Here is an 11870-nt window from a genome sequence, read left to right on the forward strand (position 1 = left end):
AAAGACAAGACAAAATATTACAAAAATGAGATGCAAAACGGCAAAAGAACAATCTAGTATTTTACTTTATGATGAAAACAACTTTTTATGGTCTAGAAATTATTTAAAATGTATATTTATTTCCACTTTGAGGACCGGATTGGACCCTCTGGAGGGCCGCTTTTGGCCCACGGGCCGCATGTTTGACACCACTGGTTTAGATGTTCATCTCTGAACCTCTTTAACTAAAAAAAATCCACCTTGAACAAACAGATGAAGACTAAACTAGCCTCAGTTTGATCATTTTCTCCTGTAAAGTCCAACTGAAATGGCAAAACTTAACAACAGACAGGAATAAAAAGAGTAAAAAGTTCCATTTGTCTGAACTTTTCTGTTTTTGTCTGAGCAGTTCAGCCCCCAGCTCTCTCCTATAGGTTGAAACATACAAACAACCCTGGGGTTTTCTGCTGAACCGGTCTGACGGCAGCGTGGGCGTAGAGGACGGAGCAGCTGTTGAGTTTAGATCCGAGGATTCGAACACGTGCTGCAGACGGACTCATGGAGGAAGCTTCTGTCTGCGAATCATCTGCAGAGGAGCTGATTGAGACCATCAGCAGCGTCTGGAGCCTCATGATACACCATTAATGTGTCACATTGAACTGAAAAGTTCAAACATTCATCATTTGTACTTCTTTCTGCATCTGTTTAAAAAAAAGTGTCATGTTAAAATACTGTAACATTCAAAACTGTAAAAACAGTCAGAATAACAGCACGCATCTATAAGATATAGATATTTTTAGCTCATTTAAATACAGTAATATAGTGTGATTTTACACTGAAAAAGAATTAGTTATCATTTGTAAAAACACAGTTTTTGTTGTGGACATTTTCCACAGCTAAATAATGTAAATATTATTTCTTTAAAAAAATAAACAGTAGTTTCTTATTTTACAACATTTGACTATAAAATACTTTTTTAAAGCAGTATTTAAATCAGGAAAAAAAACATAATTACTTTACAGATAATTGTTGTTGTTTGAAAGAAAAGTTATGTAAAAAAAAAAAGGTCAAAAAATTATTTTAAAAAATACCAAAAAATTAACAAATACTCATTCATTCCTTTACCATACATGATCATGGCATTATACAATTTTACAGTGTTTAAATCAGATAAAAATATTATTATAAATTATATAATTTTACAGATAATTTTCATCATTGTCACTGTTTTTAAATATTTCATTATTTTGCCATTTTTTCTGGAACCATCACCACCAGATTCACATTTTTTTAAGATTTATTTTTTTTTGCAATTTATCCAAGTAACTAAACTAAAAGTTTTTTAAGGAGATATAACTATGCATTTTATTATTATTATTATTATTATTATTAGTAGTAGTAGTAGTAGTAGTAGTAGTAGTAGTAGTAGTAGTATCATAATTTTTAATGTTAATATTATTACTATTATTATTTTACAGAGCATCTGTAGTAACATGAGATTTAAATTAAAGTAACACCACTAAAAAGAGAAAAATACCATAGTCAAGGCCAAAAGCTGAATTGATTGTCTTATTTAAACAAGAATAAAAACTAAATACGGATGACATTTTTCAATAAAAACACTCTGAAGCGTTCAGCGTTATTACTCAGCGTTCTCAGGTCTGGTTTAGTGAAAGACTTAAAGGATAAAAGACTGAAGAGGCCACATGGAGGCAGCAACACCAGAAATATGATCAGACTGAAGGTTTTAGAGCTGCTGTCTGATGTTCTGGATCTGCACAGGCAGCTTGCTGATCATAATAAAGCACAAATGCTTTATTTAGGTCTGTATTTTAAAAGAGAATAATCTGAAAGCAGATATCAGTTTTTTATCAATCTGCGTGGTGTTCAGGAACCCGTAGTTTCACGGCCCATATAAGTTTTCTGTGGTTTGTTTTTTGTACTTCTATAACAAATTTCATCTCTCATTTTACTTTCAAATATATTCTAAATTCTGGACTCTCTTATTAGAGTTTCAGAACCAGAAAAAATTGGCAATAAATAACTTTTGAAAGTCACAAAAAGCAACAGAAAGTAACAGATTTTCAAACAAAGGGACTCAGCACAGAAATTATTTCAGCTTAAAACATTATAGGACCCAAATATACAAAAACAATTTAGCAAAAAATAACAAAATAAAACAAAAATTATAAAATATTTATAACTTATTTTTTAGTAGAATATATATAAAAATATATAAAATATAATATATATTACATAGAGAAAAATGAGTAAATAAAAAAACAAAAAAGTGTGTGTATATATATATATATATTTATACATATATATGTATATATAAATAACAGAAAATAACAATTACAAAATAAAACAGTTGTATTTTTGCAACAGTGGGTTTTATAGGGTTAAGCAGCAGCACTTAAATGATCTAAAATTAGCTGCACTTTATGAAAAGAGCAATAATTACACACAATATTGCCATATAATGCTCTGAAAGTAATGTTTCTGCACAATAAACACCTTTAATTTTGATGTTTCATTGACCTTTTTCCAAAAACACTTTTACTGGATGTTTAACTTTTATTTCTATTTCCATTTATAGGGAAAAATGACTCTTTATGAAGCAGATTTAATATCAATACTCTGCTCTGGAGTTCAGACTTCACAGTTGTCTTCGTCTGTTGCCACCCAGCCTGAGGAGTCAGAGGGTCTGAATGTAGCGTCCATAAACTGGAGAGCAGCTCCTCTTACAGCTGTCTGCACGCCACATAAAATTAGATGCTCAGACACTCGGACCAGACAACTGGAGGAATCCTGCAGGAGATGGACCCCAGTCCCAGCAGCAGCCTTCAGTTTGGTGAGAACTCTGGATGTTAAACGTCTGACGCTGCTTTCTGCTGCAGGATGACACTGACTCAGGCTGTGTGAATGTGTTGTCAGGCTTTACGTTGTTGTTTTTCTACCTCTGGCTGCATGTCGGGCCTTCAGGAAGCTGTAGCAGGTGCAGTAAAGCGGTGGTGGGTGGAGGGACGGCCTGCAGGGCGATGGGACAGCTGTTCCACGACGCATGCTTCACCTGCAGCGTCTGCAGTGAGTTCACCTAAAACAAAAATGTGCAAAGTGATTTTTAACTCATGTAACTTTACTGTTTTTGCTGTTTTATTCTGAGCTTTTACCACTTTGTTTTTTATTCTTTGCTTATTCGTGCTTTTTTGGACAAAACACTTTAAATTTTATTAAGAATAACATTGTTCAAGTAAAGCTACTGTTATTATGGAATGTCTTGGATTAGATAAGACAGAACACCTACAAAGAGATGCAAATATCTCAAATGTGACACAAAATGATCTCACAGAAGTTGCTAAAATAAGTTGTAAAATTACCTAAATATGCCACAAAATGTAAACAACAACAAAGAGATTAAAAAAAAATGACCAGAACGGGACAAAAATATCTACTATTTGACCATAAAGAGACACAAAATTATTGTTTTACTTGTTTGTGTTTTTGTTGTTTGTGCAGAACACTTTGAATTTTGTTAAAAAACCTAAAACCACTGTAATCTTGCATCTGTGCATGTCTACAATCTGTTTCATATCAGGTAAAAAGCTGAGTGGAAACCCATTTTATACCGTTTCAGGCCAGATCTACTGTGAGGAGGACTTTATGGTGAGTGTGTCATCTTTTAATGGGTCAAAATGTGACAGAAACATGATTATTTTGAAGGAATGAATTTCTTATTTCCTGCAGTTCTCTGGAGTCCATCCATGTGTAGAAGTGTGTAACAGCTGTGGATATTTAGTCACAGACCTGGTGAGTGTTTGTCCATTTATAAATGTGCATACATGTGGGAATATTGAGAGTTCATTTTGGTATGTTCAGGTCCTGCAGGCTCGTGGGAAATCGTACCACCCGTCCTGCTTCTGCTGCGTCGTCTGCAGACAGAACCTGGAGGGTCAAAGCTTCGCTGTGGACTCAGACTGCAGGATTTACTGCGTCAGCGACTATCACAGGTGATGAACAGAACAACGGACCAAACCCTCTAGAGCAGGAGGGTCAGACTCATTTTAGTTCAGGTTCCACATTCAGCCCAGTTTGATCTCCAGTAACATCACAGCATAATAACCTATAAATAACCACAACTCCTGTTTCCTTTGTTTTAGTTACATTCTGAAAATGTTCACATTTAAGGAATTATCTTTTTGCAAAACATCCTGAACAATCTGAAATTTCTGAAGAAAAATAAATTCAGTTTCATCAACATTCAGCCTCAGTTTATCATTTCCACATTACAACTTCCAGATCACAGAGTGTCGACAAAGGAACACAACATTTAGTCATCTGGAACTGAACGATGTAGTATTTTATTCAATGATCAAAATGACAAAAACAACACAAAAAACACAAACAAGACAGAAAGGAAACAAAATGACAAAAACGAGAAACAAACGACAAGACAAAAAACAAAAAAACAAGACAAAATATTACAAAAATGAGACACAAAATGACAAAAATGTGAGACAAGGTGCCAAAAATATGGACAAATGACACAAGCGAGACAAAAAGCAACAAATAAAGGGAAACGCAAAATGACAAAAATGAGAAACAAAACGACAAAAACATGAAACAAATGACAAAAGTCAGACAAAAAACAACAAAACGAGACATAAAACGACAAAATAATAAACAAACAATCTAGTATTTTACTTTATGATGAAAACATCTTATCATGGTCTAGAAATGATTTTAAATCTATAGTTTCGCTAATTTCCAATCTGCAGTTAATGTCTTCTGTGGAATTTTTACTCTTTGAGGGCTGGATTTGGGCCGCGGGCCGCATGTTGGACATCTCTGCTCTATAGCTCACATGCAGGAGAAAAAAGGGGACTCTGGTTCTCTGAGACGAGTCACTTCCACAGTCTCCTCAGTTCCTGTGACCTTTTCAGTGAGACTTGTTGTTGGTTTCAGGGTCCAGGCGCCCCGCTGTGCTGCCTGCAGGAAGCCCATACTGCCCACTGAAGTGAGTCTCACAGCAAATTCAGCGTTCTGACAGCACTTTCTCTCCCTTTGTCTTATTAGATTAGACATAGAACAGCTACAAAGAGATGCACAGTATCTTTAATGAGACACAGAATCACCTAAAGGGAATTAAAATAACTATAAAGAGATGCAACATGACCCAAAGAGACACCAAATTTAACAAGATGAGACAGAAAATGATCTAAATGAGACAAAAATGTCTCCAATTTGACCATAAAGTGATGTTTGTGCTGTTCTTTCTGACTGTTTCAGGGGTCAACAGAGTCCATTCGAGTGGCTTCATTCAACAAGAACTACCACGTAGAGTGCTACAGCGGTGAAGTTAACCTCACTTAAGGACCAGCAGCCTTTATTTATAGCATTTTACACAATTTCTGATCTTAATAAAGTCATTGCAAGCAGTCTTAACCATTGTTGTTCTCTCCATGTGTTAGTTTTGTGTCCTAGAGGTTATTTAATGGCTTTCAAAGCCATGACAAGATCTTTGCTTTGTTTCTGTCCACTACAGTATAGATAGATAGATAGATGGATGGATGGATAGATATGCCTTTATTTATATTTCAGTTAGACAAAAAGAGAACTTTTTAAACATGTTGGTGTGTGTTTGTAAATCACATTTCAGCAACAATTTCAAGCGTGTTTCTTAAAGCGACAACAGCATCAAGACAATTTGCAAAAGCAACATAATAATAGATATTTCAACACAATTAAAAGCATGTGTATTTGCTGCAGCTGTCAGCGCCACCGTGTGTTTACTTCCGGTACCGACACAAACCTCCGTCCCGGAACTGTGGGAGCCAAATGAAGATAACCCCTGATTGAAATGGCGTCAGGCTCCGTCCGAGGCTGGGCTCTGTGCACCGCGTCTCTGCTCAACTTTGCGTTCGTCTTCATCTCCGGTGCGGACTTCATCCGGTTCGTGTCGTTTCGGGCCATTTACCACAACATCACCGGAGAGACGACGCTGTGCCGAGGTAAGCCGCCGTAAGAGTTGCGGGCAGGCGGCCAGCAGAGGTTAGCCAGCCCCGGAGGAGTTAGAAACACTACTGAATGGACACCAATTATACTTGTTTTCCGTGAAGAGAAATAATTTAATGCCTAAAAATCATTTGAAGTCATTACAAGGTGCTTTACTGCCAAAATATTGTACACACCATCAAAGTTTGTAAACTTTTGGCAGTGAATGAGTGGCACAATTGATATGATCCCCTTCGGCCAGTAGGCGTCAGTGCCCGGCTAGCTCAGTCGGTAGAGCATGAGACTCTTAATCTCAGGGTCGTGGGTTCGAGCCCCACGTTGGGCGACAACATTTTTTTTTTTTTTTCACTACACGATGACTGTTTTAAGGTGTGTCTGCGTTCTCTGGTCAGTTTCAGGTTTTAGAATGTTTTACTTCCATTGCATTTAACAACAATAATTCAACTCAGGGCAAATTCAGCTTTCTGAGAACAGTTTCTCCACATTTGTCTTTTTAGATTAGATATAGAACAGCTCCAAAGAAATGTAAAATATCTCTAATGTGACACAAAAGGACCTTAAAAAGACATTAAAGATGCACAGTGACCACAACATGGCATGTCCAGTGGAAGGGAAACATAAAAAGCACACATTTATGTGGTTATTTGTGCAAAACTGTGCATATAATCCCACATTTGGAAATTTTTACAGCAGCAGAGAGTAGTGCAAAAATGTAGGGACCTCAAATAAAAATGAACAAGAGATATAAATAAGTGCTGCTGATATTGAACAGATTCCCCCTTGTGCAGCAGCAAACCAAAAAACTGTCTTATTTCATTTTAATGTAATATCAACACATTCAAAACTGTGAATTATTCATATTTTGTACATTTAAAAACTCTGTTATTTTATATATATATATATATATATATAAAAAATAAAAATAAAAAATAAAATATAATTTTTTATATATATATATATATAAAAAAATAATTTTATAATTTTATATAATATTTTTATAGCAATATTTTGTCTTTGTTGTTTCTTGTCTTGTTTTTGTAATATTTTTGTCTTGTTTTTGTTGTTTTGTGTCTTTTTTGTCTGACTTTTGTCATCTTGTGTCTTATTTTTGTATTATTTTGTAAGTTGTAATGTGTAAATGATAAACTGAGGCATACTGTTGGTGAAATTGAGTTTATTTTCGAGTTGTGGTTATTTATCGGTTATTATGCTGTGATTTTACTGGTCACTGGAGAAGAAATTGAGCTGAATATGAAACTAACCTGAGCTAGAATGAGTTTGAACCCCTGTGTTAGAAGATTATTCATCATATTTCTGTGGCATTTTTAACGCTTGAGTGCTTGTGAACACTGCTTGTGTGTTCTCAGTGGCTCATTGGATGCACTGCTGCTGTCCTGCTGCTAAACTCTTATGAACATCAGGTTTTCTCTGTTAATAAAATGTGTTGATACGGGTTTATTGAGCTCTGTTATGGGTTCATACAGTATAATAGTGGCTAATAAATCCAGTATATATGCACAACTGTCGTCCAAACTGGGCAGATTGTTGATATATTTTTATTTAATTGTCATATATGTGAACTTTAAACCCCCATTAAAGCCCAACAGAAGTCAAATAACAATATTTGCCCGCTCTAAAGACTCCATTCCGTGGTCGGAGGCCCTGCAGGACAGTTCAGTCCTCACGTCTCTGCTGGTGGATCTGGGTCTGCTGGTTCTCTTCACCACACAGCACAGTCTGCTGGCCTGGTCTCCGGTCAAACAGGTTCTCCAGTCGGTCTTTGGGTCCCTGAACAGGACGGCGTACTGCTTCACTACCGCTCTGGCCCTCCAGGTACACAAACACACACCTGAAATGTTTTTTGCTTCATTAAACCGCCCCACATATGTCAGAATACATCGTTATTCCCTCTCCTGTTTAGATTTTAATGCGCTACTGGCAGCCTGTGACCGGCGCCCCCTGTCTGTGGTCGGTCCATCATGCACCCTGGAACATCTGGTTCCCTCTGCTCTGCTTCACGCTGCACTTCCTCTGCTGGGCCATCATCTGCAGCATCCTCATGATGTTTGACTACCCAGAGCTGCTGGGCATCAAGCAGGTAGGAAGAGCTTTAATAAATGTACAGGAGAACCAAAATAAGAAAGACGCATGAGTTTCACTGATTCCATCACTAAAGATTCAGAGTTATAGGAGTCGTTGGAAACTTAAGATTGCCATGACACATACGTTCTGTTCATGACTGTAGGACAGACTTTTAGAAGTTCTTGGCCTCACCTGTAAACAAGGAGCATAACTCCCATTATGATGCATAAATGTGTGCAGGTCAATATATAATTGAGGGACTTCTGAAGTCCATGGGATATATCTTGCACACATTTTTATTAAAAGTAAAACATAACCAATGTTTTTATGTTCATTATGATCACGTCTTTACAAATTCCATAATTATTTATTATGGAAACAATCACTTATTAATAAAAATGACTGGATATCACTAAAATGTCAACTAAACTGTCCCAATCTAATAACAATCACCTTCTAATTAGCTGAACAATAATAAAATGAGTTTATTCAGAAATAGTTTGGATTGTGTGTGTCACATGACCTGCTCATTTTATGTCTTTTTTGGTCATTTTCAGTCCGTTTTGTGGCCATTTTTGGTCTATTTGTAGTCATTTTGTGCATTTTTGTTGCAATTTTCAGTCTGTTTGTGATAATTTTGGGTGTCTGTGGTCATTTTGCAACTTTTTGTAGTTATTTTGTGTCTTTCATAATTTTGTGTCTTTATATGATAATTGTCTGTCTCACTGAGACATTTTGTGTCACTTTTTGCCATTTTGTGTGTCTTTGTGCTCATTATGTTTCTTTTTTGGTCTGTATTGTGGGAAATTTAGGTCTTTTTGTGGTCATTTTGTGCCCCTTTGTGGCCGTCTTCAGTCTGTTTCAACCAAAATCCAGTGAATTTCGCTGGATTTTGTTTGATTTTTTTTTTGTGAATGTTCTTAAACTTGTTTTTTAACATTTCTTTTTTCCAACAAAAAATTTTCAAAAATTTCCCAAAAATGTTGAAAATGTGGACATCAGAAGTTTCACTGTGAAAATACATTTTTTTCCACATTTTCAAACTTTAAAACGGGTCAGTTTTGACCCTCAGGACGACACGAGGGTTAATTCAACAGTTAGCTACAGGTTCTGAAAACATGTGAAATAATCTGTCTGTCCTCTTCCAGGTGTACTACGAGTGTCTCGGGTTAGGAGACCCTCTGTCTGAGGAGTCTCCTGCCGCCCGCCGCCTCCTGTCTCACCTCCGCCACCCGGTGTGTGTGGAGCTGGGTGTGGTGCTGTGGCTGCTGCCGGCCTTATCCCTGGACCGGCTGCTGCTGGCGGGGACTCTGTCGGCCTACCTGGCCCTGGCACACTCCCTGGACGGAGACGATCTGTCCTACCTGTGTGTGCAGGTCAGCAGCAGGATGCAGCTCTTTGCAGCACCGCAGCAGCAGAAGTGATTTAAATCTGAGAGTCTTTGTGATCCTCCGAAAGGCTCATATCTGCTGTTTGTGTCATTTTGAATGTGGTTTTAGAAAAAGGAGCGTTTTATTTACAAAATGTTTTTATCCCAAACACCAAACTGTTTCCAAAAGTGGCTCTACTTTAACCCTCCTGTTGTCCTCATTTATAGGCACCAAAAATATAGTTTCCTTCTCTGAAAAAAATCCAAAAATTCAGCAAAATTTCCCCAAATTTCTGAAAATTTGCAAAACCTTCAGGAAGAAAACTCCAATAATTCCTTAAAAGTTCCCTTAAAAGTTTTATTTAAAAAAAAAAATCCCCCAAATTTGGCAAGAAAATTCTTCAGTGAGTAAAAATGAGTAAAAATCTTCCAGAAAATTCCTAAAAATATCTAAAGTGATTACATATGTATCAGTAAAACTTCTAATGTTTTCTTGAAGGGCATTTTCCACCAAAAAGATGTTCAAAAATTTCCCAAAAATGTTGAAAATGTGGACATCAGAAGTTTCACTGTGGAAATATATTTTTTTTCTCCACATTTTCAGACTTTAAAACGGGTCAATTTGACCCGCAGGACAACATGAGGGTTAAGTAAATTGCTGCAACATTTCTTAGAAATCAATAATTTAGGAGGTAAAATTAGTTCTAAACTGATTTTATACAAAAGAATTTGTAATAAAATCCTCCAAATATTACTTTTTTACTCCACTAAATAGTTTTTGTTTATGGTACGGGATATTTTTATAGCCATGTGCCAACACTGTATGTCTCTGAACACTAATTTCAGGATTGTTCGTCACACTGAGGTTTCATTTCTGTTACTCTGAATGTATTTCTGCAGTTGTTTCCTGCAGCTGAGGGACTTGAACACGCTGGGTTGATACTTCATGTCTGATTTATGTTCATCTTTCTTGATATTTCAAGTTAGTTTATTATGAGGAGAACCACTATTTTCCAAAAAAATGCAGTTAATTCTTGACCTAAAGTACTGTAATGTTTGGTTTTATACGTATTGTGAGTGAGAGCTGTCGGTGTTTTTAAAGCTGTGTGTTATTAATGTAAAATACTGACATGTTTGTTTGTCTGTTTTTGTATTTTTTAAAGAGCAGAAGCAGATTCATGACATTTTAATATCACCGTGTTTTGTTTTTTTAATAATATTAGTTGTCAAGGCAGCAGAGATTCAGGAACCACTTGATATTTGTCTAAATAACAGCTGAAATGTCGCAGGTAAACGCTGAGAACATGATATTAATGGGAGGTTCTGAACTTCATCTGTTAATTATGGACGAGGATGGAATAAACAGCTGCAGTCACACTCTGAAAAAGGACAAACTGCTGGTTGTAAAATACACATTTTTCATCTGGACATTTTTTACTGTCTGTTTTTGATTACAGTCAATAAGTAAATTATTTGTTATTAGGTTTTTTCTGTGTTCTTACGGGGTATTATCTATAATGACGCAGAGGTAATCTATAGTATAAAACGATAGATAGATAGATAGATAGATAGATAGATAGATAGATAGATAGATAGATAGATAGATAGATAGATAGATAGATTATACATAGAGTATAGATAGATGGACTATAGATAGATTTTTTCAGTAAACACGTTAATATTTTTTCTATGATTTCAACACAAGGAAAATCTGTGTAATTATAATCTGTACATTAAAGAATTGTGTCATTTTATTGTCTAATATAAAATTAAGAATTACCGTTTGTAAAAATACAGATTTTTGATGTTGACATTATTTACAAATTTGGCCTTTTTTGTTTGCTTGCTTATTTTACGGTCAACATCACAATGAATATTTATTCTGTTTTTTATAATTTTACCAGTAATAAATTGTAAAGCAACAGAAACAAGATATATTTAGGCTGACATTTTTCAGACCTTTAAAATGCATAAATTTTCTTTGAAATAGCAGCAAATATCTGTAAAATATCTATTTTTTTTGCAGTTTACAGTTAAATGTTGTAAAAGAACTAATAACCATTTATAAAAAAATATATAGATTTTAGATGTACCTCATTATTATGAAAAATTAACAAGGCACAAAAAAAAATGTTCCCTTGTCTGAAAAAATCCAAAAATTCAGCAAAAAATTCCCCACATTTGTAAAAATTTGCAAAATCTTCAGAAAGAAAATTCCCAGAATTCATTAAAGGTTTCCCTTAAAAGTTTTATTTAAAAAAAAAAGAAACAAAAAACTAAAAAACTTTGGCAAGAAATAAAAATTTAAAAAATAAAAAAATGTATAAAAATCTTCCAAAAAATCCTAAAAATATCTAAAGTGATTCCACATATATCAGTAAAACTTCTAATATTTTCTTTAAGAAGATTCAGAAAAAATCAACCA

At 35.2% G+C, this 11870-nt stretch overlaps 2 protein-coding genes and 1 non-coding gene across 5 annotated transcripts; all 3 read left to right on the forward strand.

Annotated features, from left to right (window-relative positions):
* The first annotated feature begins 2681 nt into the window (after positions 1 to 2681).
* Positions 2682 to 5424, forward strand: limd1b (LIM domains containing 1b). Of its 3 annotated transcripts, none has more exons than XM_035941831.2 (7): positions 2682 to 2833; positions 2965 to 3066; positions 3578 to 3645; positions 3727 to 3789; positions 3859 to 3989; positions 4945 to 4996; positions 5269 to 5424. In XM_035941831.2, exons 1-7 carry the CDS (start codon positions 2755 to 2757, stop codon positions 5350 to 5352), a joined length of 579 nt encoding a protein of 192 aa, XP_035797724.1. In that variant the 5' UTR covers positions 2682 to 2754; the 3' UTR covers positions 5353 to 5424. The 3 variants fall into 3 exon arrangements, with proteins under 3 accessions (XP_035797724.1, XP_035797725.1, XP_035797723.1); XM_035941830.2 differs by having other exon boundaries at positions 2740 to 2833; positions 2917 to 3066; XM_035941832.2 differs by lacking the exon at positions 4945 to 4996 and having other exon boundaries at positions 2737 to 2833; positions 2917 to 3066.
* A 358-nt stretch (positions 5425 to 5782) lies between these two features.
* nrm (nurim) lies at positions 5783 to 10873 on the forward strand. Its single transcript, XM_023295875.3, has 4 exons — positions 5783 to 5990; positions 7634 to 7827; positions 7916 to 8092; positions 9225 to 10873. The coding sequence occupies exons 1-4, from the start codon at positions 5840 to 5842 to the stop codon at positions 9498 to 9500; spliced, it is 798 nt and encodes a 265-aa protein (XP_023151643.1). The 5' UTR covers positions 5783 to 5839; the 3' UTR covers positions 9501 to 10873.
* Positions 6247 to 6319, forward strand: trnak-cuu (transfer RNA lysine (anticodon CUU)). The gene has a single exon. It is a non-coding gene; the product is annotated as a tRNA-Lys (tRNA).
* Positions 10874 to 11870: the final 997 nt, after the last annotated feature.

This window comes from Amphiprion ocellaris, chromosome 15, assembly GCF_022539595.1.
Source record: "Amphiprion ocellaris isolate individual 3 ecotype Okinawa chromosome 15, ASM2253959v1, whole genome shotgun sequence".
NCBI classification, from domain to species: domain Eukaryota; kingdom Metazoa; phylum Chordata; class Actinopteri; family Pomacentridae; genus Amphiprion; species Amphiprion ocellaris.

Bases quoted from the DNA above. Each gene is read 5' to 3' on its own strand.
- limd1b (XM_035941830.2), top strand. From the start codon at position 2,755: ATGCTCAGACACTCGGACCAGACAACTGGAGGAATCCTGCAGGAGATG. The intron at 3,067-3,577 runs GTGAGTTCACCT...GTTTCATATCAG, and splicing joins CTTCACCTGCAGCGTCTGCA to GTAAAAAGCTGAGTGGAAAC. The intron at 3,790-3,858 runs GTGAGTGTTTGT...TGGTATGTTCAG, and splicing joins GATATTTAGTCACAGACCTG to GTCCTGCAGGCTCGTGGGAA.
- nrm (XM_023295875.3), top strand. From the start codon at position 5,840: ATGGCGTCAGGCTCCGTCCGAGGCTGGGCTCTGTGCACCGCGTCTCTG. The intron at 5,991-7,633 runs GTAAGCCGCCGT...CCCGCTCTAAAG, and splicing joins AGAGACGACGCTGTGCCGAG to ACTCCATTCCGTGGTCGGAG. The intron at 8,093-9,224 runs GTAGGAAGAGCT...GTCCTCTTCCAG, and splicing joins AGCTGCTGGGCATCAAGCAG to GTGTACTACGAGTGTCTCGG.